This window comes from Bos grunniens, chromosome 17, assembly GCF_055505025.1.
Source record: "Bos grunniens cultivar Pamir isolate PY7600 chromosome 17, Bosgru_T2T1.0, whole genome shotgun sequence".
NCBI classification, from domain to species: Eukaryota; Metazoa; Chordata; class Mammalia; order Artiodactyla; family Bovidae; genus Bos; species Bos grunniens.
In genome coordinates, this window is record NC_141181.1 from 53,066,668 (window position 1) to 53,084,212 (window position 17,545).

Consider the following 17,545-nt stretch of genomic DNA (forward strand, 5'->3'; position numbering starts at 1 on the left):
GTTTGATCTCCTTGCAGTCCAAAGGACTCTCAAGAGTCTTCTCCAACACCACAGTTCAAAATCTTCAATTCTTCAGCACTGAGCTTTTTTTTATAGTCCAACTCTCACATCCATACATGACTACCGGAAAAACCACTTCCCCAACCAGGAACCAAACCCTCACCCTTGGCCGTGAAAACAGAGAGTCCTACCCACTGGACTGCCAGGGAATTCCCCTTTCAAGATGAAAAATGTTGATGACAAAATATAAAGGCTGAAATCTAGTTTTATCTTGTAACCAAAGGCTGCCTCTCTTTCACAGAAATTGCTTATGGACTTAAATAACTAGGGTTGAGAGAGAGAAATTGATAATACTAAGGTTTCCATTTTTGAAATGCATGTACTGTAATACACAATAATATGGATGGGTAAGAATAGGCATGGGTAGATACTATAACTCTATGAGCTAAAAGACATTTAGTTACAAAACAACTGGACTTTTTTCAAATCCTTCAGGTCCCTGAAAGTGTTCTTAGCATCTCATCAGTGTTCTCTCTTTTCACTAGGTAAGTTGACGTGCAGCCGTGAACCTATCATGAAGAGAAGGAGAAAATTTAATATTTCGTGTCTCAGAAAGTCGGCCTCTCCAGGGACATTTTGGGTTTCTAATTTGGAGGCAATGGTTCACAATCGACTATACACAGGACCTTTCTCAGTTTTGCCCTGTATAAAACAGCCTAGCCTGGGGGAGAAAGCAAGCGTTTATAAAGAGCATAGCCAAACTTCACCCAATTTCTCTTTTCAGCACCCTCATTAAAAAGGCTAAATGGGGTGGCTCCTCCACTCTCATGAAAATCATCTCTGAAGTAGCACTGAAACCTTTTAACAAAGGGGCATTGATACAGCACAATAGAACTTTGATATCGGCAATGTTTAAAAAAACTGCATTCCCATTCCTCAGGAAATTAACTTGCCAGGTTTGGTTTGAAGAGAGTAACCGTCCTTATTTCGCTCCTGTGTCAGAAAAAGAAACCCCAAAAAACTATTTTTATTATTAAAAATATTTTTTATTGACTGAAGCTGATCATTATATTCTTTAAAAAATTAAATTACTTTACAGGTTAAAACAGAAGTTTCAGTCTTCGAGGATTAAAAAAAAAATGCATATAAAACTTGATCTTCCAGCGAGCTTTGGTTTGTATAAGCTGATGGGACTACTACTGATCCAGACAAGAGGGAGCTCTGCTCGGCTTTCGGGACTGAAGGACCTCGACCGTCAGTAGCCCAAGAGATAGTTTGCAGTTAAAAAGGTTTTATATCATATCACTTTATAGCTATTTACACAGCCAAGTTCAAGGCTAAAACTACAAGGGAACACTATTTCTCATATATTTGGAGCTGACACTGATAAGCTACTGGCTATAATGTAAATGTATGCACAGGTTTAAAAAAATCAGATGGCTAAAACAGCATTTTTTATGCCTGGATTCTCCATTTGATGTTCACACTTTTAAAGAGCTTCTGGAGTATTTAACCAGAGTCAGCGTCTTTATAGAGAAGGCTTTTTCTCTGTCAGCATAAATTCCAAGTTGGCATATTACATATAATATACAATTAGGTCTCATTTCTTACACATGAAAAATATTTCTTCCACATGAAAATGGCTAACCTGAAGACAAACAAGATACAGATGTTTAAAAATTAACTTTCGGTTTCAGCTCCCCTTTGGTATTAGATGCTGCTTACAAAGGATTACCATCCGCTTTTTGTTTTCAAGGCTAAGTATTAGGTATGAATGTCTGCTTCCTGCCTTCCACATGGATGAGAAATCAGCTTCTGTGGGAAGGAAACAGAGTTAATCAAATCAAAATCAATGAGCACTGGATGGTGTGCGATAAGCTCCCAGCTTCTAAAAAAAAAAATGAACTATACAGTCTTGATTCTCAACAACATAAGGTCATGCAAACTATTATAAATATGAAGACTTCTCAGGAAAGAGAAAAAAGACAGGGAGAGAGGGCTGCTTACGCTTGGTGCGTTCACAATTGTAAAAAATGTTCTTATGCTTAAGTGGAAAACAACTGAGATGATTTTATATTTTAACTTATCAAACTGGCTTCTAAAGAAACTTGGCATAGGAAATGAAGGTTCGATAGAAGGAAACACAAATCAAGAAAGTGCTTCCTGGGTCAATAAGCCTTTTTTAGAATACTTGAAACCCCATGGAAAGACTTCTTTTCAGACAGACATTCGGATGAAATGCTGACATGGGAGTTTGAAAGCTATATGCATTCACTTCTTTAGGCTTAAAATTCTAGGTACTGAGAACAAGAACTTTTGAATCTGCATTTCTCTTATAAGTAACTGACATTTGACTCTGATTAAATTTAGAAGGTGTGTATAAATAGGTCAGGCAAGAGAGAAAGGACTAGAGGTCAAACTCATTGCCGTGCTTCTAGATTATCAATGTTCCCAAGTTACTTATTAAATATAAATATAAGGTGAGATAAGGAAAGGTGACTTACCCATGATCACGATGAACACTGAAGTTAACTTTTGTTTTCTTCAGTTACCGAGAGGGGTATTTTTTTCAGCTGACTCTTCTGAGACTTCCATATTCTACAAAACAACTCCCAATGAGTACCCAGGATGGAACAAGAAAATACTTAGGAGGACAATACACAAATACAGCAGAAATGCCTTTAAAAGACCTTAGGGAATTAATGAAATACAATGAAGCAATTTCATACAACCATCAGCCAGCCAGCCAGCAAAGATGGACTGATTTCCTGCTCATGTGTGGGGCCCCTCTGTCTCTAAGCCTGCAGTTGGAATGTTCTATTTGCTTTACCGTATGTGTGTTATGGTTAAACCCTGGGAGTCAGCTAACGCCCAAATATAACTGGCTCTCTGTCAGCCTTAATATAGACTCTGCGGTGAGCCTGCAGTGAGGACAAGGGTCATCAAGAAGACTCCACAACTCTGAGCAACGCTTTAATTCAGCACGGTGCCTACTGAGGGCGTAACATGGTTAGGTTTTGGGGAGATATTAAAAAAGAAGAAGGAAAGAAGAGGAGGAGAATACTTGGAAAGACACTGGTAGACTCCAGTGGTGAACCTGGGCTTGCTCAGCCGCCTCATCTTCCCACGGGGCCAGCCTTTGAGCCACGTTGGGATTCTTCTCGGTGCTTCCAGACCCCTGGGCTCTTAATCACGCTGCTTTCCTCTCTACTGGGATAGCCTTCCTATGTATTTTACAATATGATGTATTTTACTTCATTTTTCTAGGGGGGACTTCCCTGGTGGTCCAGTGGTTAAGACTCCACACTTCCATGCCTCATGGCACAGCCAAAAATAAATAAGTAAATTTTTTTTAATGATACTAAAATAAAATTAAAAAGATGATTCTAAAAGGGATCCATAGGCTTTACCAGCCTGCCACAGAAAAAGTTAAGAACCTTGACAGATAATCCCAACAGCTGCCAACCACTGATGAGGAGACTGAGTCCTGTGTTCAGGTCAAAACTCCAACTTCAGTTTCAGGCTGAAACTGAAACCCACCCCACCCCGCAGGAGGCCTGCTGCTGATGGTGCGGCAGCTGTGCTGTCTCACTCATTCCTGTTTTTCCTCTATTTTTAAATTAATGTTTTTTAAAGAGCATGGTTTGAACATATATACATAGACAGATTCCTGTTCCCATCTCATGTGTAGAATACCACATGAAGCTTTCAGGATCCTGTCTCCTCTCACTCACTAGTACATGCTGAAAAAGACCCTGATGCTGGGCAAGATTGAGAGCCGAGGAGAAGGGGATGACAGAGGATGAGACGGTTAGATGGCATCACCAACTCAATGGACATGAGTTTGAGCAAGCTCTCAGAGTTGGTGATGGACAGGGAAGTCTGGTGTGCTACAGTCCACAGGGTCGCAAAGAGTCAGACACGACTGAGCGACTGAACTGAACATCCTGGAAACATCTCCGCACCTACGACCTTCCTGTTCTGTCTCAGGGTAATATTCCGTTGGTGGACAGGCCACAGCTATTCACTCAGATTCTTCTTGCTGGACACTCAGATCAGTTCCTAACTTTGGCTGTTATAAAGCAATGCTGCCATGGGACTTCCCTGGCGGTCCAGTGGCTAAGACTCCACGCTCCCAATGCAGGGGGCCTAGGTTCGATCCCTCATCGGGGAATCTAGATCCCACAAGCTGCAACTAAGAGTTCGTATGCCACAACTAAGACCTGGTGCAGCCAAATAAATGAATAAGTAAAAATAAATATTTTAAAAATAATAATATAAAAATAAAGCAAGGCTGCCGTGAAAAACTTGTCCATATACCATTTTACATACACACAGCTGTATGTGAATGAGAGAGTCACAAAGTGATGCTGCCAGGGCAAGTTTTAGACAACATCGACAGGTTCCTTGCCAGAAGGACAGAAGTACTTTGTGCTTCCCCAGCAATGTGAGAATGCCTATTTCAGAGACAGGCTTTCAATTAAGACCTTTGTCTTTAGCGACAGATGGCAAAATCCTGGGGAAGCAGACAAGCTGCTCAAAATTTATCCTGCTTCCTTGCTGCAAAAATTAAGAATTTTTTACAAAATTATTTACTTTTTCTGTAACCAGCAATACTCCATTCAAAGCGCCAGAGGGGCAGAATTTGCAAAGTGCATTGCCAAGTAGATTTCTGTTAGTTAAATTTTACTTTCCCAACATCTCTAGAATCAGTGAATAATCCATTGGAAAATATATTACATCTGAAAGCAGTATTTTTGCCAACTAAATGATTATCTGATTCTAGCTGGGATGTTAAGCAAGAGATTTAATCACTTTCCCTCTCCTGTAAAAGGAATGGTTGTGATGAGATCTCTCTTCTGGATCTTTCTAGCTCAAAAATTCTCTTAAACCAAAAAAAAAAAAATTCTCTTAAACCAAGTTTTCACCAAACTTGAATAGCTGTAGCATTTTTTCCATCTACACCTGTGGTCACCCTTCTGCATTCTTCCTGAACTCCTATCAGCTCCATTCACAGTATTTACCAAGCATACTCTGTAGCAGGTATGGCCTGTGCTACACCAGGGCGTGGGGGCCAGCATGAGTGACTGAGGCTCCTAAAGGTGCTGAAGCGGGAGCAGAGACCCATGGATGTTCCCAGCTGTCATGTGCTGGGACACGCACTCTGACACACCCCCCCCCACCCTCAAGCGGTGCTATGAGGACAAAAGTGAGAGCTCCTGATTACATCTTAGGAATTAACACGAAACCCCAAAGAGGAGGTTAAGAGAAGAACCCGAGGCCATGAGGGTGAGTAGGAGCTGTCAGAAGGATGACTCTGAAGCATAGCTGGTTCTGCTATGACACTTGTTTTGAAAACACATATTTGTTCCAATTCATCTGCTATATCTAAGAATGACTTGAGTTGTTTGCGTTTGTTAATGCCTAATTTTTGTCCACAAGAAACCCTAGGTGAACTGGGCTGGGTCATTTAGGAATATACCCACCCCTACTTCCAGACCTCTCCAACGCCCACCAGCTCTCGCCCCGGGGGTGTCATGAAACACATCCACACCCGCTGCTACGACTTTCCATCCAATCGCCCTCCTTCTGCCACTTTCCAGTGAGTCACAGACTGCAGCCTCTCCGACGCCCAATTCTACCTGCAAACTTCAGGGCTTTTTCAGAGTCAAGTGCCACATTTATGGCAATATTTGTGTGTTTCTTAACACAAGCATAAAGCTGTCCTACCATTTAAATGTCCTTTTCAAGATGTGTCGCTGATAAAGGTTTTGAGGCTATGTTCCAAATCCCATTTTCCCCATAAATTGTATGGTTTTTATTGTGCAGTTTTGCACTGTGTGGTGATTTTTAGGAACCCATATGTTGCATTATGGCAGCTATAACTGTGGTTATCAAAATACTAAATAAGACTGTGATACAATAGTATATAGCCTTCTTTACTAGGGCATTAAATAATAAGGTCTAGCAGCAGGCCTAGTGATCTGTAATTCTGACACAATACTTAGTGTAAATGATATTTCAAGACACCAGTAATAACTGCAATGTGGTAGAATTACTTGTTATTTCTACTAATGACAAGATCATAAGTAGCAGGTGCGAAGATGGCTCATTTCTATATCATAATTGAAGGACGTGCTCTATTTCAATTAGAGATTAACAAAAATAACCTAATGTGTAATTTTTACCCCTCCATCAAAATTTATGGATCTTCTGAATTCTATTCAACAAACTCTGATGAAAAATCTCTGCCCAACAAACCCGCAAGGACAGAAAGTAGATGAACATCGGCCTGAAGCAGGGGGAAGTAAAATGGGGAGTAACTGCCAGTGGGTGCAAGGTCCTTCTGGAATGATGCAAAGGTTCTAAAGCTGGATCATGCTGACGGTTGCACAACTTTGTAAATATACTAAACCACTGAACTGTACACTTCTACAAGGGGGAAGGTTATGGATAGGTGAACTATACCTCAATAAACGCTGTTAAAAACTTTAAAAACTCTTACCAATATGCAAAAATGTTCTACCCCAATGTAAATAAACAACTTCACTGATGCTGCAAAGATTTTGTCAAGAAAAAAACCCTCCTAGGAAATACCAACAACTCATATTTAAAATGGGCAAAGGACTTAAAGACACTTCAGGTTAGTGAAAAGGTTACTGAAAACTTGGTTTAAAAGAATTTTTGAGCTGGAAAGATCCAGAACAGAGATCTCATCGCAACATTCCTTTCACAGGAGAGGGAAAGTGATTAAATCTCTTGCTTAACATCCCACAGCTAGAATCAGATAATCATTAAGTTGGCAAAAATACTGCCTTCAGATGTCATATACTTTCCAATGTACTATTCACTGATTCTAGTGGAGGTGATGGAATTCCAGTGGAGCTATTTCAAATCCTGAAAGATGATGCTGTGAAAGTGCTGCACTCAATATGCCAGCAAATTTGGAAAACTCAGCAGTGGCCACAGGACTGGAAAAGGTCAGTTTTCATTCCAATACCTAAGAAAGCCAATGCCAAAGAATGCTCAAACTACTGCACAATTGCACTCATCTCACATGCTAGTAAAGTAATACTTAAAATTCTCCAAGCCAGGCTTCAGCAATACGTGAACCATGAACTTCCTGATGTTCAAGCTGGTTTTAGAAAAGGCAGAGGAACCAGAGATCAAACTGCCAACATCCACTGGATCATCGAAAAAGCAAGAGAGTTCCAGAAAAACATCTATTTCTGCTTTATTGACTATGCCAAAGCCTTTGACTGTGTGGATCACAATAAACTGTGGGAAATTCTTCAAGAGATGGAAATACCAGACCACCTGACCTGCCTCCTGAAATTTGTATGCAGGTCAGGAAGCAACAGTTAGAACTGGAAATGGAACAACAGACTAGTTCCAAATAGGAAAAGGAATACATTAAGGATATATATTGTCACCCTGCTTATTTAACTTGTATGCAGAGTACATCATGAGAAACGCTGGGCTGGAGGAAGCACAAGCTGGAATCAAGATCGCCGGGAGAAATATCAATAACCTCAGATATGCAGATGACACCACCCTTATTGCAGAAAGTGAAGAAGAACTAAAGAGCCTCTTGATGAAAGTGAAAGAGGAGAGCGAAAAAGTTGACTTAAAGCTCAACATTCAGAAACTAAGATCATGGCATCCGGTCCCATCACTTCATGGCAAATAGATGGGGAAACAGTGGAAACAGTGGCTGACTTTATTTTGGGGGGCTCCAAAATCACTGCAGATAGTGACTGCAGCCATGAAATTAAAAGAAGCTCACTCCTTGGAAGGAAAGTTATGACCAACCTAGATAGCATATTAAAAAGCAGAGACATTACTTTGCCAACAAAGGTCCATCTAGTCAAAGCTATGGTTTTTCCAGTGGTCATGTATGGATGTGAGAGTTGGACTATAAAGAAAGCTGAGCACAGAAGAATTGATGCTTTTGAACTGTGGTGTTGGAGAAGACTCTTGAGAGTCCCTTGGACTGCAAGGAGATCCAACAGTCCATCCTAAAGGAGATCAGTCCTGGGTGTTCATTGGAATGGCTGATGTTGAAGTTGAAACTCCAATACTTTGGCCACCTCATACAAAGAGCTGACTCATTAGATAATACCCTGATGCTTGGAAAGATTGAGGGCAGGAGGAGAAGGGGACGACAGAGGATTAGATGGTTGGATGGCATCACCGACTTGATGGACATGAGTTTGGGTGGACTCTGGGAGTTGGTGATGGACAGGGGGGCCTGGCATTATGTGGTTCATGGAGTCACAAAGAGTCGGACATAACTGAGCTACGGAACTGAACTGAACGGATTCACTGATTCTAGAGATGCTGGGAAAACAGAGTACATAGGAGAAGGGGAAGACACCTGAAGGGCCAAGGAGTGCATGAAGATGCTTGTCATTAGGTTATCAGGAAAATGCAAATTAGTCAATGGCAGTGAGATGCTATGTCAAATATACTAGAATGGCTAAAATCAAATGGACTGACAACATTGAGGTCAGGGACTTCCCTGGTGGTCCAGTGGTTAACACTCTGCCTTCCAAAGCAGGGGACGACGACTTGATTGCTGGGTCCAGGAGGACTCCATATGCCACGGAGTAACTACTACTGAGCCTCGACTACTGAGCCAGTACACGAGAGCCTCTGCTCTGCAGCAAGAGAAGCCACCACAATGAGAAGCCGGCACCCCACAAACAGAGAGTAGCCCCCTGCTCACCACAACTACAGAAAGCCCGTGAGCAGCAACAAAGACCCAGTGCAGCCAAAAATTAATAATTAAAAAAAAAACCACGGTTGTGTGAGGCTGTGGAGAACCTAGGTCTTTCATACAGGGCTGGGAGGGACATAAAATGGTACCAACCACTCTGAAAAATGACTTGGCAGTTTATTAAAAATTTAAATGCTATAACTAGCAATTCTAGGTATTTACCCTTAGAAAAATGAAGATATATGTCAATTTAAAAAAAAGGCTTGTGTGTGTGAAATGTTCACAGCTTTACTTCTGATAGTCCAAAACTGGAAACAACCCAAATAGCCCATCAACAGGCAAATAAACAAACTGTGGTCTTTTCATACAATGGAATGCTAATCAGCAATAAAAAAGAGTGAAATACTGATAAACAGCAACATATGAATGAATGAATGAATTCAACGTATGAATCTCAAAATAATTCTACTGAAAGAGGCTAGATAAGGAGTACAACCTGTAAGTCAGTCAGTTACTTTGGTCGCTTAGTCGTGTCCGACTCTTTGTGACCCCATGGACTGCAGCACGCCAGGCCTCCCTGTCCATCACCAACTCCCGGAGTTTACTCAAACTCATGTCCATTGAGTCGGTGATGCCATCCAGCCATCTCATCCTCTGTCGTCCCCTCCTCCTCCTGCTTTCAATCTTTCCCAGCATCAGGGTCTTTTCCAATGAGTCAGTTCTTTGCATCAGGTGGCCAAAGTATTGGAGTTTCAGCTTCAGCATCAGTCCTTGCAATGCATATTTAGGACTGCTTTCCTTTAGGATGGACTGGTTGGATCTCCTTGCAGTCTAAGGGACTCTCAAGAGTCTTCTCCGTAATACCACAGTTTAAAAGCATCAATTCTTCAGCACTCAGCTTTCTTTATAGTTCAGCTCTTACATCCATACATGACTCCTGGAAAAATCATAGCTTTGACTAGATGGACCTCTGTTGGCAAAGTAATGTCTCTGTTTTTTAATATGCTGTCTGCTGCTGCTGCTAAGTCACTTCAGTCGTCTCTGTGTGACCCCAGAGACGTCAGCCCACCAGCTTCCCCCGTCCCTGGGATTCTCCAGGCAAGAACACTGGAGTGGGTTGCCATTTCCTTCTCCAATGCATGGAAGTGAAAAGTGAAAGTGACGTCGCTCAGTCATGTCTGACTCCTAGCGACCCCGTGGACTGCAGCCCACCAGGCTCCTCTGTCCATGGGATTTTCTACACAAGAGTACTGGAGTGGGTTGCCATTGCCTTCTCTGAATATGCTGTCTAGGTTGGTCATAAAATAACAGTAAAACCTGTATCATTGCATTTATATGAAGTTCTAGAACAGGCAAAACTATTCTCTAATGATAAAAGTCAAATCAGTAGTTGCCTAGGGTGGAGGTAGGGAAAAGATTCACTCTAAAGACCATGAGGGAACTTTCTGGGGTGATGGAGATGTTCTATATCTTGAGAGGGATGTTGGTGGTGGTTGTTCAGTAGCTAAGTTGGTTCCAATTCTTTTTTGACCCCATGGACTGTAGCCTGCCAGGATCCTCTGTCCACGGGATTTCCCAGGCAGGGATGCTAGAGTGGGTTGCCATTTCCTCCTCCAGGGGATCTTCCCAACCCAGGGATTGAACCCACGTCTCTTGCTTGGCAGGCAGATTCTTTACCACTGAGTCTAGTGTTTCCCAGGTGGCACCAGTGGTCAAGAACCCACCTGCCAATGCAGGAGACATAAGAAATGTGGGTTTGATCCCAGGGTTGGGAAGATCCCCTAGAGAAGGGACTGGCAACCCTCCAACATTCTTATCTGAAGAATCTCATGGGCAGAGGAGCCTTGGTGGTGGTTGTTCAGTAGCTAAGTTGGTTCCAATTCTTTTTTGACCCCATGGACTGTAGCCTGCCAGGATCCTCTGTCCATGGGATTTCCCAGGCAGGGATGCTAGAGTGGGTTGCCATTTCCTCCTCCAGGGGATCTTCCCAACCCAGGGATTGAACCCACGTCTCTTGCTTGGCAGGCAGATTCTTTACCACTGAGTCTAGTGTTTCCCAGGTGGCACCAGTGGTCAAGAACCCACCTGCCAATGCAGGAGACATAAGAGATGTGGGTTTGATCCCAGGGTTGGGAAGATCCCCTAGAGAAGGGACTGGCAACCCTCCAACATTCTTATCTGAAGAATCTCATGGGCAGAGGAGCCTAGTGGGCTGTAGTCCAGTGGGTCACAAAGAGTTGGACACGACTGAAGCAACTTCGCACACATGCACGCCTGCATATAGGCATTAAGGGCTTTCCTGGTGGCTCAGTGGTTAAGAATCTGCCTACCAATGCAGGAGACGCAGGTTCAATCCCTGGTCCAGGAAGATCCCACATGCTGCAGAAACCCAGCCTGTGCACTGCAGCTACTTAGCCTGTGCATAGGGCTCATGCTCTGCAACAAGAGCAACCACTGCGACGTGGAGCCCACACACTGCAGCCAGAGTAGCCCCCGCTCACCAAAACTGGAGAAAGCCCCAGGTGCAGTGATGAAGACCCAGTGCAGCCATAAATAAATAAATAAATGATGAAAAAAAAAGAGGTATTTCAGGGATTTCCCTAGTGGTCCAGTGGTAAGAATCCGTCTTCCATAGCCTGAATGGGAGGGGAGTTTTGGGGGGAAATGGATACATGTATCTGTATGACTGAGTCCCTTCCCTGTTCACCTCAAATTATCACAACATTGTTAATCAGCTATACCCCAATACAAAGTAAAAAAGTTAAAAAAAAAAAATCTGTGGGATTTTGGTGAACTAAAATCCCACAGACAGAAGGGCACCTGAGCTCTTACGCCACAACTGGAGAGAAGCTGGGGCGCTGAAATGAAAGATCCCGTCTGTTACAGCAAAGATCCTGCCTGCTGCAACTAAGACACAGTGCGGCCAAAAATAAATTTAAAAAATTTTTTAACAAATGGTATTTCAATGTCTTGCAGATCTTTCTAATTTTATTTTGTCAGGGATACAAAAAAGTTTAACTCAATGGCTTTCAATTATCTTGAACTATGTCCACAGCACATCCAACTAATGGACCTGGAATCTTATAGCACCCATCTCAAGCTTGTATTTTACAGACTGGGAAACTGGGACTCAAGTGTCCTGATTTCAAGTTCAATGTTCTTTTCACTATTTATGTCAGGCTATAAAATCTACAAAGCAACTTCTATCACTGCTACTGCAATGTTCCTGTGCTCAGAGAAAGCGTTTAGAATTAATGTGTGACACACTCCTCAAAGACGGATAGATTTAGAAAATGACTACTTTGCAATCCCTAATGAAACAACAGATCTAAAGCACAACAATCAAGAAACACGAAAGTCATTAAGTGAACTTTAGGGAAACTCTATAATAAAAAAGCTTAGGCTGACAATCTCCCCATTAAGTCTGACATCCAAACGTGGGGCAACCAGACAGGAGGATCCCCCGATACGACGCACCAGGCAGCAGGCTGGGTGTCACCATGAGGGCGTGTGGCCAAAGCAACAAAAAGAACCCAAACTGACCCCAAGTCTAAACAAGTCACTGGAGAGAAATACTAGCTTACAGGAATCTGGAGGCGAGAGGTATGTGTGACGCAACAGCGAGGATGGAGCCATCCAGCCTATCTCAGTCCCTGGGCAAATCTACGGGACAATGACCCAGTGCTTCTCCCACAGATAAGTGGCATCAAAAGACAAAGACAGAAGGGACTTCTCTGGCGGTCTAGTGGCTAAGACTCTACACTCAATGGAGGGGGCCCAGGTTCGATCTCTGGTTGAGGAACTAATAAGATAAGATCCCACGCGCTGCAACTAAGACCCAGCACAGTCAAACGAATAAATATTTTTTAAAAAATGAAACACAAGAGAAAGAAGAGAGGAGAAAGGAAGGAGAGAGGGAGGGAAGGAAGGAGAAGGAACTGTTAGTGATGAAGAGAGACCTTAGGGATTCACTGAAGTGCAAAATATGGACCTTGATTGAGTATTAATTTGAACAAATAGTAAAAAGATACTTTTGAGACAAACAGGGAGACCTTAAGGTGGTGTAGTCATTAGACAATATTAAAAAGTTACTGTGAATGTGGCTGGGTCTAATAAAAGTCCTTACCTGTTAGAGCTACAGAATGAAGTACATATGCGTGAAAAGACATGATGTCTGTTGTTTTTGCTAAGTCATGTTCAACTCTGTGTGACCCCATGGAGTGTAGCTACCCGCCAGGCTCCTCTGTCCATGGGATTTTCCAGGCAAGAATACTAGAGTGGCTTGCCATTTCCTACTCCAGGGGATCTTCCTGACCTAGGGATTGAATGCAAGATGCAAGATGTCTCTTGCATCTCCTGCATTGGCAGGTGGATTCTTTACCACTGAGCCACCAGAGAAACCTGACATTATGTCTAGGGTTTGCTTTAAAATGTTTCAGGAAAAAACAGGACCGATGGAGGAAGATGAAACAAAGGCGGCAGAAAGGGGATGGTTACTGGAACTCTGGGATTAGAAGTAGTCTTTCTACATCTGTACTTGAAATTTTCTATAATAAAATGTCTTTTAAAAATCCCCCAGAATGTACGTGCATGTGCCCAGGTAATTGGAAAGAGGAAGTCTGGGTGTGGTGACATCTGTGGCAACATTCTGTTCCTCCTTAAACCCAGGCTGCTAACCCCTTCCCCCAGACACGAAGACACCATCATTCTAACAGAAAGTGACGTTCGCACACAATGACGGAAAATGTTCAGATACTACAGGTGGGGTCAAAAGAAAAGGAAGCACGTACACTTTTGCTGGTGCTGAGATTCTCAGAGCTGATGGGAAGCAGGGTGCTCAGCTCCAGGTCCGTGACCATCTGACGGGATTCTGCCAGCAAACGCTGAAGCTTACTCGTGGGAGAAAAATCATCCTGGGAACACAACACAGTTCAAGCACTGATGAAATCAAGAAACACTTTCCAACGTTTATGTCTACAAGAACAATCTAACAGACACGAACATCAACTATTCATGACTAGTTCTTTGACTTTAGGTGTTTGTTACATGCCAAAGCAGAACACTAAATACTAAAAGAACCAAATTTCAGTTCTTTCTTAAAACCTATTTGACCAGATAATTTGACTTCAACAGAACTTACTACAACTAATTAAGTAACACCCATGTGATAAAAGAATCGTAGGCATTGTTTACCTCTCTTAAATCAACTTGTCAAGGGTGTAATTATCAAGTCAAAACACTTACAAAATGCAACTTTAACACTTAAGGCTTGCTAGCTTTTAAATTGTTTAATTTTTTATTTTTTGGTCACACCATAGAGCATGTAGGTTAGTTCCCTGACCAGGGATCAAACCTAGGTCCTTTGCATTGGGAGCACAGAGTCTTAACCACTGGACTGCCAGGGAAGTCCTCTGTTAGCTTTCAAAAATATGTGGAAATATACCTTAGTTTGTTCATTCTTGTTTAATTTTCTACTTTGTGTTAAAAGTTTTTCACAGTATATAACGTATGTACAACCTGTGAGTTTTCCACAGTAAACATACAACTAACTATATACAATTAACATCTGCTGAGTTCTGGCACATGTACACACCCATGAAACCATTCCCATGATGAATACAGGTCACATTTGCCATGCCTGTGTCCCTGGGGAAATCCTGCCTCTCAGAGTCCCTCCTTCCCATTCCCAGACAACTACTGATCTGCTTTCTCTCACAGGAGATTAGTTTGCATTTTCTAGAATTTTGTATAAATGCATTACATACTTTTGTCTGTCTGGCTTCTTATCTCAGCATAATTATCTTGGGGTACACCCATGCTGTATGTGTATAAATAGTTCATTCCTTTTTATTGCTGAGAAGTACTCCATTGTATGGATAAACCACCCTCTGTAGCATACTCAGGTTGTTCCCAGTTTTGTTTAACTAGTGAAAATAAAGCTGCTTGAATATTTATGTGGACATATGTTTCCATTTCTCCAGGAGTAGAATAGCTGGGTCATATGGTAGGTGTATTTTTAACTTTTTTTTTAAAGCAGTTATTTTAATAGAAAGTACCCAAGTGTTTTCCAAAGTGGCTCTGCCATTTACATTCCCGCCATCAGTGAATGAACAGCCCAGATGCTCCTGATTCTAGTCAACACTTAGGACCATCAATTCATAACAAAGAGAACCAACACTCATCAAAACACACATTAGCGGCCAAGCCCTACGACATCCCCTTGAAACCAAGGAACTGTGATGCTGTGTGTGTGTGTTAGTGGCTCAGTCGTGTCTGACTCTTTGCGACCCCATGGACTGCAGCCCACCAGGCTTGTGTGTCCATGAGGTTTTCCAGGCAAGGATACTGGAGTGGCTTGCCATTTCCTTCTGCAATGGATCTTCCCAACTCAGGGATCAAACCCAGGTCTCCTGCATTGGAGGCAGATGCTTTATCATCTGAGCTATGAAGGAAGCCCCAACTGTGATGCTTTAATTATATATTTGTAGGTGAAGAAATTGAGGCTCAAAGAAGTTAAATAACTGTACTATGGTCACTGAGCTAAGACAAAGCAAACTGGGGATTTGAACTCAGATCAGATGCTTTCAAGGCCAGATATCTTCCCAAAAGAACCCCCAAAATGACTAAGTTTACTTGAACTAATTTTCTTTATGATACAGCTGCGATCAGAAGCCTGTTCATGATAAAGACACTGGCTCATCCACAACAGTGAGTGTAGAAACAACCCCAGGGCTTCCCAGGTGGCTCAGTCATGAAGAATCAGCCTGCCAATCCAGGAGCGCAGGAAAAGTGGACTCCATCCCTGGGTGGGAAAGATCCCCTGGAGTAGGAAATGGCAGCCCAGTCCACTATTCTTGCCTGGAGAATTCCATGGACAGAGCAGCTTGGTGAACTACAGTCCATGGAGTCGAAAAGAGTCGGACACGACTGAGCAACTAAACACACACCCACACGGAAATAACCTCACTGTCTGCATGTCAGGGTGTGAACAGACAGACTGCGGTGTATTCGGTCACTGGACAGCACACTGAGCAACCATCAGAATGAAGAGGCCAGGTCCACAATGTCAACACTGATGAGGGTCACAAAATACTGACAGCTGGAAAATCACACTGCAAAAGACATTTGTGTACATTTTAAACAAAGAGTCTATGCCCCAACCAGTAACACTGAAGAAGCTGAAGTTGAACGGTTCTATGAAGACCTACAAGACCTTTTAGAACTAACACCCAAAAAAGATGTCCTTTTCATTATAGGGGACTGGAATGCAAAAGTAGGAAGTCAAGAAACACCTGGAGGAACAGGCAAATTTGGCCTTGGAATACGGAATGAAGCAGGGCAGACTAATAGAACTTTGCCAAGAAAATGCACTGGTCATAGCAAACACCCTCTTCCAACAACACAAGAGAAGACTCTACACATGGACATCACCAGATGGTCAATACCACAATCAGACTGATTATGTTCTTTGCAGCCAAAGATGGAGAAGCTCTATACAGTCAACAAAAACAAGACCGGGAGCTGACTGTGGCTCAGATCATGAATTCCTTATTACCAAATTCAGACTTAAATTGAAGAAAGTAGGGAAAACCACTAGACCATTCAGGTATGACCTAAATCAAATCCCTTATGATTATACAGTGGAAGTGAGAAATAGATTTAAGGGCCTAGATCTGATAGATAGAGTGCCTGATAAACTGTGGAATGAGGTTCGTGACATTGTACAGGAGACAGGGATCAAGACCATTCCCATGGAAAAGAAATGCAAAAAAGCAAAATGGCTGTCTGGGGAGGCCTTACAAATAGCTGTGAAAAGAAGGGAAGCGAAAAGCAAAGGAGAAAAGGAAAGATATAAGCATCTGAATGCAGAGTTCCAAAGAATAGAAGAAGAGATAAGAAAGCCTTCCTCAGCGATCAATGCAAAGAAATAGAGGAAAACAACAGAATGGGAAAGACTAGAGATCTCTTCAAGAAAATTAGAGATACCAAGGGAACATTTCATGCAAAGATGGGCTCGATAAAGGACAGAAATGGTATGGACCTAACAGAAGCAGAAGATATTAAGAAGAGGTGGCAAGAATACACAGAAGAACTGTACAAAAAAGATCTTCAGGACCCAGATAATCACGATGATGTGATCACTGACCTAGAGCCACACATCCTGGAACGTGAAGTCAAGTGGGCCTTAGAAAGCATCACTACGAACAAAGCTAGTGGAGGTGATGGAATTCCAGTGGAGCTATTTCAAATCCTGAAAGATGATGCTGTGAAAGTGCTGCACTCAATATGCCAGCAAATTTGGAAAACTCAGCAGTGGCCACAGGACTGGAAAAGGTCCGTTTTCATTCCAATCCCAAAGAAAGGCAATGCCAAAGAATGCTCAAACTACTGCACAATTGCACTCATTTCACATTCAAGTAAAGTAATGCTCAAAATTCTCCAAGCCAGGCTTCAGCAATACGTGAACCGTGAACTTCCTGATGTTCAAGCTGGTTTTAGAAAAGGCAGAGGAATCAGAGATCAAATTGCCAACATCCGCTGGATCATCGAAAAAGCAAGAGAGTTCCAGAAAAACATCTACTTCCGGTTTCTTGACTATGCCAAAGCCTTTGACTGTGTGGATCACAAAAAACTGTGGAAAATTCTGAAAGAGATGGGAATACCAGACCACCTGACCTGCCTCTTGAGAAATTTGTATGCAGGTCAGGAAGCAACAGTTAGAACTGGACATGGAACAACAGACTGGTTCCAAATAGGAAAAGGAGTACGTCAAGGCTGTATATTGTCACCCTGCTTATTTAACTTCTATGCAGAGTACATCATGAG

General features: G+C 42.4%; 1 protein-coding gene across 1 annotated transcript in view; it reads right to left on the minus strand.

Annotated features, from left to right (window-relative positions):
- Positions 1-1,024: 1,024 nt before the first annotated feature.
- Positions 1,025-17,545, minus strand: part of CCDC62 (coiled-coil domain containing 62) — a 44,417-nt gene continuing 27,896 nt past the window's right edge. The window contains exons 13-15 of the mRNA XM_086346147.1: positions 13,510-13,632; positions 2,505-2,598; positions 1,025-1,815 (exon numbers count right to left, since the gene is read on the minus strand). Of these exons, the coding sequence (XP_086202273.1) occupies positions 2,545-2,598; positions 13,510-13,632 (177 nt within the window). The 3' untranslated portion in view covers positions 1,025-1,815; positions 2,505-2,544. The remainder of the gene's footprint in view (positions 1,816-2,504; positions 2,599-13,509; positions 13,633-17,545) is intronic.